At 47.0% G+C, this 13,572-nt stretch overlaps 1 protein-coding gene across 6 annotated transcripts; it reads left to right on the forward strand.

The window, feature by feature from the left end:
* Positions 1–555: 555 nt before the first annotated feature.
* Positions 556–13,473, forward strand: LOC122371639. Of its 6 annotated transcripts, none has more exons than XM_043348080.1 (5): positions 556–1,086; positions 5,696–5,852; positions 6,124–6,300; positions 6,783–6,890; positions 10,589–13,473. In XM_043348080.1, exons 2-5 carry the CDS (start codon positions 5,736–5,738, stop codon positions 10,706–10,708), a joined length of 522 nt encoding a protein of 173 aa, XP_043204015.1. In that variant the 5' UTR covers positions 556–1,086; positions 5,696–5,735; the 3' UTR covers positions 10,709–13,473. The 6 variants fall into 6 exon arrangements, with proteins under 6 accessions (XP_043204015.1, XP_043204016.1, XP_043204018.1 ...); XM_043348081.1 differs by lacking the exon at positions 556–1,086 and adding an exon at positions 1,350–1,415; XM_043348083.1 differs by lacking the exon at positions 556–1,086 and adding an exon at positions 1,546–1,562.
* Positions 13,474–13,572: the final 99 nt, after the last annotated feature.

Here is a 13,572-nt window from a genome sequence, read left to right on the forward strand (position 1 = left end):
CGATAGCCCTCCGCCAAACTAAGCCCTCCGCCTCCGCCCCCGCCCCCCCCCCCCTCCCCTACCCAGTATCATGTGTTCGAAATATTGGTAAAGCCTAGGCTGTGCAATTGTGCATGCACAGATCGTCCCGGGCCGGTCGAATTCTGTAACGAAACTGATTGTGGAAATGGTCACGCTGGCCATTCGCGGAGTTATTGGCAGAATGGACCGATCGGGGTTCAGCTTCAGCCATACGGTGACAGCAATCGTGAAATTGAACTCGGTCATTAGTCATGTTATGTAAAACAACTCGTGTTATTTTATCCTCCGGACGTGCCGAGGTCATGAGCTCACTTACCCCTGCTCAGCTGAGTTTGACGGTCACCCTCGCAACCCCCACCCCAACTGGTTGGAAGCACCAGCTGCAGCCTGCAAATGGAGTTGCAAACCCCGTCGGAGTAAACGCTAGCGCGGCTGGGTGAGTTACACCACGTGGCAACGGCAGCCTCAGCGGCAGAAGCGCACCAACTGGCGCCTGCTATATATGGCCTTGCTGGTGGTCTCCTTGCCCCCGTCACTTATCGTTCTGCATATGCCTACACTGTAACAACAGTCCCTGGCTGCTAAAGTGGTATTGTGGACCGAAACGGCCTAGTTTGTTTCTGTGACCTGTGAATTTGAGGTCAGATGTGTGGCCTTAGCGTTATACAGCATTTTAAAACGTGCAAATGCTTTCTGGCTCTGCTTTGAATAAGTGTGCTTAAACCAAGCTTAAACCACGAGCTTCTTCCTCGGACTCATGGCTTTCTACAATTCTGTATATTTGAGATGCCTTTCAAACAGCTTAGGGTGCAGCTGATGATTGTCTGTTTCTTGAAAGGTGGAAAGTCAGGTGATTTCACTTGAGGTCATTTTTTTTTAAACAAGGCAAGAAGTTTAATGAAGCACCTTATTTATTGTCGAGTTGGCCAAGTGTTTACCCGGAATCCAGAAATCTATTGTTTTCATCCAAGCGATCCAAACAGGCAGTATGTAAACGGCAAGCAAGGCTACGTCGCTACGTGCATTGCATGATGCATCGTACCCGCATGACTCGTAGGCTGGAAGGTAATTATGCATAACGCATCATATTTCTATTAGTAGAGCTAAAATAGGCCCTTTTGTCTGTCCACCATTTTTGGAGTGTCATTTTTTTAGTTCACGAGCCAGGCCGCCGCATACATAACAACTACCTAGATAAATGTTCTTAATTTCTATGAATATTTGTGAAGTAGGTACGAGGGAATCTATACTGACACATCAATTTGGTGGCCATGGATAAATACTGCCTTGAGACATTCATTGCGCAGAAGTTTTTCTTTCCAAGGCTCTTTTTGCATATGAATTGATTACCACTAGACAGTTGTGGAGTTCAATTCGGGATTGGCACACGATAGGTAGGCATTTTACTTGTGTTTATTGGTTAAATCTGGTATTTTTGCTACTGTCATTACTATGGGAGTCGAGTTCCAATAGTTGCTTTCCATACTCCATAGAGCTGAAGCTCTGGGCTGGGGTTTCCGGTTTCAGTTCAAGTTTGGGAGGTGAAGGGTGGTGAAGGGGAATCACCGTGTTTGCCCCAAGGCTATAGAACTCCAGACCCTTGTTTCACCGCCTGACGCTGCGTGCGCTGCAGCGCGCTTGGAGCTAAGGCATACCCCTGACATTGTGTGTGATCCGTTAGCTTATGATGAATCGTGTTTGGAACAGAGGTCCTAAGGAACCAAGTACAGAGAGAACAGAGGTTTGAGTGCGGATGCTGCTAGCGGGCTGATGGTGCTGGCGCGGTATATGTCAAGTTTAGGTCCTAACTACAATTGTGACGCTGTTGGTACGAATATGAAACAACAAAAAATTTAGGTTTTAGGTTAGGTTAGGTTGTAGGTTTGTAGGTTTTAGGTTGTAGGTACCGTAAAATGGGGTGTTAAGGGACAGTTTTGAGGTGTTTTGTTATATAACTCAAGAAGGGTTGGAGATAGAAGCATCAAATTGTCAGCATTTTATGTGGAATTTGGTGTTTTACATGCCTGCCACATTAAAGTTTTTAAGATGTATACCTGCATATTATTTTTTATTATTTTTCATCACTGTCCCTTAGCACCCCAATGTGGAGTGTTAAGGGACACCTATATTATTCCAAGAAATGGTCATCAAATGCCCACAATTGGGGTGTGGAAGGGCACACAATTTATTTATTGAAATGTTTTGCATATTCTGTCACAAAACAAGTCAGGTTCATTCACCACTAATGACCTTTTTAGCCAATTACGTGTAATGCTGTTTACGCTTGTGGAAAATGTGCTAATTATAAGGCAAACAGAACCAAGAAGTAATCTTCTGTCATCAATAAAAACCCATGTTGAAGCTAGTCACTTGTCATTATGTTGCCCTCTTTGTTTTGGCCTTTTTATGATGACATCACATTTACATACATCAGTCTCCATTGACCCATCATTGTAAAAGAGAGTGTTGAGATGTTTTGTTACATAACTTAAGATGTGTTAGAGATAAAAGCATGAACTTGCCAGCATTTAATGTGGAATTTGGTGTTTTCCATGCCTACTGAAAGAAAACTTGATTAAATTATATTTAGATTTTCTTTTTTATTTTTTCTTCCCTGTCCCTTAGCACCCCACATCCACCTCAAAATATGCATGTATCCAGAAAAGAGGAAGAGGATGATGAATGAATGGGTGGATTTGCACAAGTTTTTCAGGAAACATGTGCAATACATGTGACAATACACCTATGCATTCATTTTCCCTGTACACCCACTAGTTTATGAGGTACACATAGAGTTTTGGAGATGTTTCAATTTTGTGAAAATGTAGCATGATTTTCAAATCCATTTTTGAACCAAATCACTTGCATGAAAAACCATAGCATTTTGTCCTATAGTCAAGAGCAAAACAGTGTCAACTACCACACTGAAGTTTTTATTGAACCTTCTCAAATTAGGAAGTTAATATGACTCAAAGTTTTTCCCATGCAACTGTCCCTTAACACCCCACTGTCCCTTAACACCCCATTTTACGGTAGGTAGGTTTGTAGGTTAGGTTAGGTTAGGGTAGGTTTGTAGGTTGTAGGTTGGTAGGTTATAGGTAAGTAGGTAAGGTTAGGTCAGGTTTGATTATGTTTTTTCTTTTATTTGCGAGACATATGAGTATCATTTTTGGATTCAGGATGTCAAATAATGTAAAAATATGAAAAATTATCAACGAAATCTTCTTAGGACTTAAACTTGACATTTACCGCTGGCGCTGGGGTGCTAGTGTTTTACGATGACGTCATAGCGTAGTGTTAGAGTGGAGTTTGTTGATATTGCCATGGAAATCCAATGCACCAATGCGCGCAGCGCTCTGCTGTAAAACACCGCCCGCTTGCCCCAAGAATCAGAGGCTGAAGGTGGCTGAAGGCATGAGCTTTGTTTGTTTGTTTGTTTTGTTGGGTTAGGCTCTTTCGGTCCAATTCAAATTAGACCATTTCAGAGCCGGGAGGATGTTAGGATATAGGGGGAGACATTGGTCTGGGCAGGCACCCTAGTGAGTCACCGGGGCTGAGCCCGTCCTGAAATACGGGCCGACCAGCCCCAAGGTACTCACTGCACCCGGCTACGGGGTGCGCTCCCTCGGGAGCAGCGATACCGCTCCAAGGGAGCAGCCCGCATGAGATAAAGTTGCCTGTCCAGCCCGGAGGGCTTTGCGGCGTGGAGAAGGATTTCAGTATCCTGAGGATAGAAGCACGGAATGGTGTGCATGAGCTCTATTCGGTCGCTGTTTTTATATCAGCGTGCTGTCGGTTTTCCACATATAAGGAAGTTATTGCCTTCGCTTCTTGGCCTCTCATTGGTCTAACGAATAGTCCACTTAAATTCGACCAATGAGGAGCCAAGAAGTAGCAGCATGCTCGCAGCCTGCTGATAGATAAACGGGGGGGGGGGGCGAACAGAGCTCAGGTTGGTTGGTCCACTCCAAACTTGTAACTACAGTACAAGTACTTTTGTAACAGTTCCTTCATTTCAAAATTAGAATGTGTAGTTCACAATTCACTTAGTAGTCAGTTCACTTACTTACTTACTTACTTACGAAGTACGGAATTTGGATGGATAGGCCAAAGGCCTTTAGAAACCTTTCTAGTCGAGCTCCTCGTGCGTCTGACTATTCGTCTGCGTGAGGGGTGTCCATAGGTGGGCATCGTTCCCCAAAATTGTAACTTCGTTACTCGTTCCTCCGTTCCTTCAAAACCTGACTTCCGTTACTCGTTCCTCCGTTCCTCTGCATATAATGTAACGGAAGTTCTTTAGTCCGTTACTCCGTTACAACAAAATAAAAAACTTTAAAATGTTGTGTATTTCACACATTTTTTAGACCATTCTGACACAAACTAAACCTACCGAGAAAACGGAATGCCAACCAAATCTACCAAGACAGCGGACACTGATTGGACACTAAACCTTGGAAAGTCTGGTGGCACTGATGCGATTGCGCATCACTTCTCCCCGGCCAGATGCCGGTTGCTCTTCACGAACACTAGACGTTCCAGGTTGGCATCTGAGAGCATAGGCGGCGGAACGGGGGGGGGGGCACCGGAGCACCGTGCCCCCTTTGATTTTGGCATTTTAACATTAGCCCTATGTGCGTTGCATGGAAAGAATGGGACTAAAAGTCGGGAGTGCCCCCCCCCCCCTCCCTTAAGATGTTCCGCTGCCACTTTCTGAGAGGGTAGCCCTTTTTGCACGTAGAACATCTTTTCCCATTGAGAAAATGCGCTGTACTGAGGCGCTTGAAGGGACGCCCGAGTTGAACTTTGCGAGCACATATTGCAACGCCAGCTCATTTCGGAAGGCCAGTACACTGAGGCCATCTTCCTTCTTCAAGTCAGGGCTGATCAATAATCCACTATTCCGCTGCTGCATCAATGTCTGTGGGTTAGCTAAAAGATCAGCCCGCTCGGACAACGAAAAGTAACGGAGGAACGAAGGAACGGATTAAACTGTAAAGTGTAACGGAGGAACGAACAACCAATGTAACGGAAGTTACTTGGTCCGTTACCTTTTTTAAAATGTAACGAGTCCGTTCCTCCGTTCCTAAAAATTGTAACGGCGTTCCGGAACGGAGGAATGGAGGAACGGATCGTGCCCACCTATGGGGGTGTCGTGTGCGAGGTGTGCCCAGTGGGCGTCAGCCGGTTTTTGAACTGGTTCAGAGTGTCAGAGCCGGCGACCGCTGGCGGTAGGCTGTTCCAGTCGTTGATAACGCGGATGGAAAACGCGTTGCGCCGGATCCTGGAGACTGCTCGCGGCTTGACTAGTCTCACTGGTGTCCTCTTGTGGCAGGCGTTCTGTTGGATGCCATCTCAAAGAAGCTGTGAGGGTTTATGTCAAGTCCACCGCGTAGCAGCTGATAAACCGTGATCATATCACCGCGCCTCCGTCTGTAGTACAGCGTTGGCAGCTGCAGTGCTTTCAGTCGCTCTCGGTACGGGAGGTGTCGTACACCTACAAGTACAGCCACCACCTAAAACCTACAACCTAACCTACGGCGCCTCTCCTTGGTTGCAAAAAAAAAAAAAAAAAACAAGTGTGATGCCTGCTTTACTACTGCCTGAAGTTTTAATTAAGTGGACAACGTTTTTATAGATTTAGCCAAGATTTAGCTCAATTGTCTCTCTATGGCAGATATCTACCGGACCATTACCAGTCCACCAAGTGACTCACCATGGCAGACAACATGCCTAGCACCTACACCACTACGACTACAACAACCACGCGCACCATCTTCTTCGACAAGACCATGCTGCGCAGGAAAGAAGTGATCCTAAAGATGGCTGAGATGGTAAGGGTAAACTATATGAGATTGTAAAATATAGCATGTCCTGCCTCTTGACTATCCATGAACTCTAAGACGAACCCATATCATTAGTAGGTAATGTCCTTCCATAAATTTGCTGATGTTTGCTCGTTTTGTCTATGGCACAGGACCGGAAGATATTAGGTATGCTCCTCATTTCTCCGGTGGCCTCTGAGCCCAGCTTATTTGTCCCGGCGCCCTCAAACCCTGGCATTGTTGCCAGACCACTGAATACCGGCCTCTCTCCGCCCGCTAGCTGTTCTGCATACTCGGCATGATCTGCGTGGCATCCACATACAATCCGTACTCGAGTCCGGCCAGCTTCTACTACTTCTGCGCTACGATCGGCCTCGTTGTGGGTCTCATCTTGTTCATCATCTATGTGACTCATCTGCGTGACAAGGCGGCCCCCACCCTGCGGCTCAACTTCGTGGTGAGTGCCATCACGGCCACTAGAGTCAGACACACACTGCCACTGGGGCTCTGCGGCTCGGCTCAGTGAGGCTGGTCGCTCCGCGGCATAGCAGTGTTAGTCAGAACTCACAATTGCTTTCTGTTCGGAGGTATGTGTATCACAAGGCTGCTCCCGTGTGACAATCCCAAGCATCGTATCGTATCGTTGCGTGTCATGATGGCTACGTTGCATTTATTGAATGTCGCCAGAATGACCGACGCGTAATAAGACTTAAGTTCATTGATCGGTGTCATTGCCCGCATTTAATTTTAGCGAGCCGTGTACAGTGGACTGGTTTCATAAGGCCGTAAGCTGCTCTGAGCCCTCTGTACACACTGGTGGACACTGTGGACACTGTGAGTGTGGGCTGGACACGATAAATACCTGGGTGGGTAGTGGACGCTGTTGGCTGCTGTCCTAGGACGTCTTGTGCCTGACACCTTGGCGGCTCTCCTCGGCAGGAGATGGTCTACAGCGGTATCCTCTGCATCTTTTTCATAGCCGGCTCGATTGCTGCCATCACACGCGCACAAAAATACTATGGCGAGACTGGCCTGATGGTGGCAGGGGTAAGTAACAGCGCGACCGGCATAACCCGCTGAGGGCCCTGGATTTTCATGCCCTGCTGAGGGGGATGGGGAGGGGAGGGCTGTAACTCGGCTCCTGGGTCACGTAGCGACATTCGTTAAAGTGACCATCCCACCTTAACATTAGTTTTGAGTTGAGGTAGTCAAATTGGTGGCCGTGGCCTGAAAATACCGGTTTGGGCACTCACAACATCGAAAATGCTTTAATTCGGAGATATGGAATTTCAAACTTGTAGTTTTCGGATTATAAGGGGCTAATGCATTGGAATGCCCCCTTAGAATTTGTGACGTCAGCGTAGATCTAACGTGTCTAAATCTTTTACTAAAACGTTTGGTAACACGCAGTGGTATATGCCGCTTTGCGCGCAACGAATGCCGCACTTAACAAAAGTAAAAGTCTAATATTTTGAAAACCGGTGAATATTTTTCGATGAAATTTGGTAGATATTCGTTTTCGCTCTTTCTGAACCGAGCGACATCACTTTCATGGCAATTCATTAACTTTTTTGAAGGTGGGAGGGTCCCTTTAACCCTATTCCTGGCGGGCTCCGCCGGGACAAGAAACTGGCGGGGGGGGGGCCGATTCGGCCCCCCCCCCCTGAGATCTCGAGAACAAAGCAAGATAGCGACAAGCGGTAAACGGCATCGGATACGCATGGACAAGGTCTACAATTTTTACTGAGGTTATTTTCAGGTCAGGTCAAAGATGACGTCACAGGGGTCGAAAAAGTCAAAATGGCGGCGCTAGATATGGAGAGAGTTTTTCTCGAATAACTTTCGAATTAGTCAAGATAGGAACAAACTAAGGGCATCATCGTGATCCTCTCGTCAATCCGCATCGAATGATATATACAGGGTGTCCGGAAAGTTCTGGCGCCTCTTTTGAACGTCGTGTAACGCGCGCTGTGATTATTGGACTTTCAACCAATCACCGCAGATATGACCCCTCGTTCACCGCTCAGCTAGGGGTCGCGTAAATATGACCTTGAAACCGTTTTCAGTGCTAGGTATATGGGCGAAGATGCGCCTTGTCGCTGAGAGCCCGCGCGCGGGGGCCCGGTGCGGCTTGAACGAGGCGCGAGTTGCAACGCGATGCGGCGTTTCCCGGCGAACGGTTGAGCAGGCAAAGGTGCACTCCAGATCGGAAATGTCTTAGAAAATATTCTCACTCAGCTACAACCACGGTATGCCAAAGCTGCTGAGACTGAAGCAGCATTTCAGCGGCAATCGAAGAAAATCTTGGGTCTGATGGACACAAATGTCCCATCATCTTCGTCAAGGTCAAATAAATGACTGATAGGCTGGTCCACGAGGGGTTCCTGGACACGACAATCAAGGCGACTTGCCCTAAGGGTCATGTCGCACTTCAACAGCACGGAGCGCCCTCCAACAACGCCGCTGCCGTCCAAACCAAACTGACAGAGGAGCTCGGCGGACCAGATCACCGTGGTGAAATGAGATTAGGCCACCTTATTATCCCAGCCTTAACCCGCTCGACTAAGGCATGCTACGCGTTTTGCAGAATAAGCTCTAGGCCGCCTCTCATCCCAGCCTGGAGTCCCTGAACACTCGCATCATGACAGCGTGGGAGGACAGGAAATGTCCTGCACCGTCAAAACCCGCAGGCGTTTCCGCCCTTGCGTCGAGACCGTCGTCGGCACAGACGATGGTTACAATGAATGGGCACTTAGCAGAAGGATGTGGCTTGGTGTTCCTGGTCATTGTTTCGTTCTATTGTTGAGTATCTATGGACCAAAGGCATTTATCTTAACAATGTTGAAAAGCGCCAGGACTTTCCGGACACCCTGTATGTTGACCTCGAAAGGTCAAGGTCAAAGGTTGACCTCAGGTCACGTGACCTCGAGGTCATCATGTATATCATTCGATGCGTCTTGACGAGCTGAACACAATGAGACCATCCACGCGTCTGTATCTTGTTCCTGTACGGAGTTATTGGCCAAAAACCTTTGGTGACCTTTGATGACGTCACATGACCTCACAGCTGCCCAACAGCAAAACAGACCTCAAGGTAGTGAAGGTTGATCGTATATGAAGTCATGTATGGTATATGGGGCCATTCCGACCCGTTTTAGTGATAAAAACAGGGAGTTGATTTTTCCCCCATTGACTTATAATGGGGAGGTCGCGAAACTGACCTGACCTTAGGTCACCGATATCAAAATTCCGAGATATACAAATTGCACATACTGGTACCCTAACTAAAGCCTGAAGAGAAGAAATTGATCGGTCAAAAACTCTAGCTCTGGCGTGATTGCAAACTTTTCTGAGGTAGGGTCACCAAACCGCCTCTGGTGACCTGACCTGAGGTCAGATCAACTCAAAATTTTCAGACATGTTGCGTAGAAGCCTTTTAGGAAAAGTCAGAAAATTTGAGCTTCCTAGCTCAACGCGTTTGGGAGAAATAACCAAAAAACCTCGGGGGGGGGGGGGCTCCTGAGGCCCCCCCCCCCCCGCCAGGAATAGGGTTAAGCGGCAGTCGAAAGAACGTGCAAAATAAGGACGAAAATATTTCAGCTATGTTTAGGTCAGGTTTAATATCAGGTCACCAGAGGTCATCAAAGGTAAAATGTTGCCTATTTCAACAGTTTTCTTAACAGCGGCACGTAACTCGGGAACCCGTTGAGCTAAGAAAAGCGCATTCGATAGCCCTTTTAACCATATTTCTGGAGTTTGTCCTCTGGTTTGACCTCAGGTTAACGGTTTAGCCTCCAGAGGGTAAAAGTTAAAAAAAAAATAGCCGTTGTGACGAAACATGTTTTTCTTCAATAACTTTTGACTCAAAGGAGTCACGACATAACTTTTGCCAGCATCGTGTTTCTCTCGTCGAGACGCGTGAAATGAACTATATTTTGTCCTTGAAAGGTCAGCTTGAAGATTTGACCTCAGATCGAGGTCATGACCTGACCGGAAAAGTCATGCTGCATGTTAGTCTATTCGTATCGTCGAGCCGAACACATCTAGGGCATTTTCATCGCTCTAGCATGCGTCTTTTAAGAGTTATTACCGAAAAACTGTTAGATACTTACCTTTCGTGACCTGATATGACCTTAGGGACATACGGAGGGGTTGTAAACTTTGACAATATAAATGAAAATGACAACATGAAATGACAAATGGCATTAGATGATCCCTACAGGGTCACGGGTGCCATTTTCCGGTTCAATGTGTTATGTTTACTTGTAACTCGTGTTTGAAAGCGTTTAGAGTGGCGTTCGTCGAATAGAGCGCCTTTCAATTTTCTCCAATTCACTTAGGAGGTCGCAAAATTGACCTAACCTTAGGTCACCGATATCATAATTCCGAGCGTTTCCGAGACGTACATTTTGTACATATTGCTGCAGTCTCATCAAATACTAAAAGTTTCAAAGCGATCGGTCACGGTGTAGGCATTGCAGACAATGAAACTTTTTAGGTGAGGTCACATGACTAGTTTCTGGTGACCTGACCTTGAATGACCTTTGTCTAATTTTTTCACAGTATGTGCGGAAGTGATGCATGATAAAATCTGTCAAAAAGTCGTGACTCATCATGTTTTTTAATTGTGTACCAACACATCAATTTGAACACTTCGAATCCTTTTAAAACACAAATACTGGTATTTATCTTCCCATTTTTTTCTTTGTGCCACTCGGTTGAGGCTCCTGCCACTTCCCTTGCAGGTGTTTGGATTGATCCTGGCGGCGCTGTACGCCATCGAGACATTCATCATGTACCGGGCCTGGAGGTCGGGCGCCACTATGAGCGCCGCACAGACCACCACCGTCCGGCAGGTGGCCTAGGCGCCGACCGTGGCGCCATCCAACGGACAAACAGCAACACTCAGCTCGACCCGACGCCGCCAGGGGATGTCCAATATTTCTACAGTATCGCCGCGAGTTTTGAACTGTTATGGACTCACTTCAGATTGCTATAAATTGAACCCGGCATAATTTGACTATCGGCGAGACCCCGTTGGTAGTCCAACTCCCTCAGCGTCGAGTCCCCGTCCTGATATCCTGACGTCTGACCTCCCCGCCTCGCTGGGTCGCCATCCGTCACCTCTGCGGCGCTTCCTATCTCTCCCCCGACGCACCACCGCTCTGTGAATCTCTGGGTGCGGAGTGGGAAACGCCCGCCGGCTCACCCCGCCCAGGGAGCCCGTCACGAGTTATTGGCTGGGCGGGTAGCTTCCAATGAGAAGGTGGCACTTGTTTTGGCTTGTGGCCACACACTGACCGTGTGGGTATTATTTCCAGCGTCTGGTCACCGGCCAACCGGCATTGGGCGACAGAGACGTGCAAGCTAACACCCCGACACTCGGTACCAGTGGGGCTATCCAAACGGGGCGCCGAAGGTGGCGACAAGCAGTACCTATGGGCTATTATAACAGGTCGGGTGTTGTTATGTTGTGGTTAGATGTCAGTGTGGCTCCTTGAACACTAGTCCTTTTTCCTGTTTTCCTATTTATCGACCTGCTGTACAACTAATATTTGTTTGCCGCTAAAAATCCACTCGAGGATTAGGAGTCGAAAGTTGTTCATGGTTCCGTCCAAATTTTGATTTGTGCAGGATTTCTGATCTTTCTTTGTAGGGTTCCAGTGTTTTGTATGTGTCTGGGACTGTCTCTTGTAACCCCTACTATTATCACTCCCGTGGTATTTGTTGCAAGCCTATTGCCGTGTCCAGCGCTCCACCTAGCACCGTGACTTGTGCTGTGCCTAACTGCTTAGCGCTGTGCCTAGTGTCGTGCCTAGTCTACTGCGTTTGCTCTCACTGGCACTGTCTTCTTGGTGTCTTTTTACGAGTGACTGTCAAACACGACGACTGCCATCTTGGTATTGTCTTGCGGATTGGCTTCCTTGAGTGTAAGTAGTCAGCACTAACTACTCTTTTTGGACCTTCGCTTGTTTGATGAACTATTTTGCATTAACATTTATTTGTTTTAGGTTTATTTTTCGGCGTGATGTGTGTGTGCGTGTTGCTTACATTTATCCATGCTTTGGCGATAGGCATAATTGCGGTGGGAATGATGGCCTTGGTTAATTTGTAACCGTTCGGCGGATTTGCCGCTGTGTTCCGGTTGCTAATCTTCTTTATTTAGATACGCTTCTTTCTAATAGCAATCTCATTTGGCATTAAGTATCGGTGGGATACCGTAGTAGTTGTGTTTCTTTTTACCAATTTTTATGTAACGCCGAGTGTTCAAATCCTTGCTAAAACGTTTCTAATCCTGCAATGTTGTTTGGATTACCGTTTTTCATGGTGTGTCGCATAATCGAATGGTAAAGGCCAAACGGACTTCGTCTATTAACCGACTGTATACCATAATTCATATTACGATGATACGGACTTGGTTAGTGTGCCTGTTGGACTTGAAGCAGCTTAGCTGTTGTGAAAGGGTATCGTGATTCGTGTGGCCCATAGCTGTCGCGTGCTTCCATCTACCATGTCAGCTCTGTCGTTCGCAGGGAACCAAAGGAGGCCAGTAACCGCCGATCACTTGCTTTAATCTAACACATGCATATTGCATAGCATAGCAATGTTTCGCGCTATTGGTCGTGGTATGATATGCGCCTCGAATGTGCTGGACATGTGCCTTTATTCACTTCGATTGTATCCAGCTTTGGTCTGCGTACTTCCAGGAATCTGCAACGTACCTATTTAGCCAGAATTGCTACTGTAGCAGGGTAATGATCGTGCCGGCCGTATTTGGCAAGATTTGACGATATTTGCAGTGAATCTCGTATTTTTCTACCGCGCACATATTTTCTAAACATTGTTGATAGTCTGAACTCTGTTCTATTACTGATTTTTTTTCCAAGAGAACCTGAAGTGTTTACAGTATACTATAATATTATCATGAAAGGTGAACGCATAATTCTAGCCTAGATTTTGGATGCATTTATAATGTCAACTGCTGCCTTATCACACTGCCTTGCACTGTCCAACACCAGCTTCCAGTAAATGCGACCCACTTAATCTGCTGAGACCGCTATGCACGAACTTTTCATGTACCGTGACAACACGAGGGGCTTGTCGCGTTTTCGCGCCATCTGTGGTCAAACGGTAAACATAGGTCTATGAGCAGTAAGGGTTGTGGGCCTGTAGCCATTAGAAGCTAATGAATTGATGATCACGGCTTGCTTGTTGGTGAATATCTAAACGCTGTTATATGGCTTTCTGATGAGTGGGTTGTGGGATAATTAGAGTATACCGCTTGAGCTTGATGTCGTTTAAATGTCAGCGTGTAGCTAATGTGTGAGCACTGTATGTCCTCATCGGGCTTGTAAGGCACTATACCCCCGACACGAGTCTGCGTGAGGCTTTTGTTCGCTTTAGCCGTGCCGGTGATCTGATACTAACATACCCACCCGTCCCCAATGTGTACCTGGAGCCGTGTGTAGTCGGCCTTTCACACTGCTGCATCCCCGCCGATGTCGGCCGGTCGTCTGACTTGCCCTCGCGCGGTGAGCAGCACGCTTGTGCCCTCGGACTGGGGGTCGTGGCCGATTCGGTGCAGCTTGTAGTTGTGTTATCCCTGAGGCAAATACATTAAAACAGGCTTTGTAGTTGTATTTGACGTGATGTGGGATGCACTGCTATTGGCTTGTTAAGGGAAATATTGCGCCTAAAACTGGAGTACTATTGGCTTGGATAATGAATA

Source organism: Amphibalanus amphitrite, unplaced genomic scaffold (genome assembly GCF_019059575.1).
Source record: "Amphibalanus amphitrite isolate SeventyFive unplaced genomic scaffold, NRLGWU_Aamphi_draft 001266F_arrow, whole genome shotgun sequence".
Classification (NCBI taxonomy): domain Eukaryota; kingdom Metazoa; phylum Arthropoda; class Thecostraca; order Balanomorpha; family Balanidae; genus Amphibalanus; species Amphibalanus amphitrite.

Bases quoted from the DNA above. Each gene is read 5' to 3' on its own strand.
- LOC122371639 (XM_043348080.1), top strand. From the start codon at position 5,736: ATGGCAGACAACATGCCTAGCACCTACACCACTACGACTACAACAACC. The intron at 5,853-6,123 runs GTAAGGGTAAAC...TCCGCCCGCTAG, and splicing joins TCCTAAAGATGGCTGAGATG to CTGTTCTGCATACTCGGCAT. The intron at 6,891-10,588 runs GTAAGTAACAGC...CTTCCCTTGCAG, and splicing joins CTGGCCTGATGGTGGCAGGG to GTGTTTGGATTGATCCTGGC.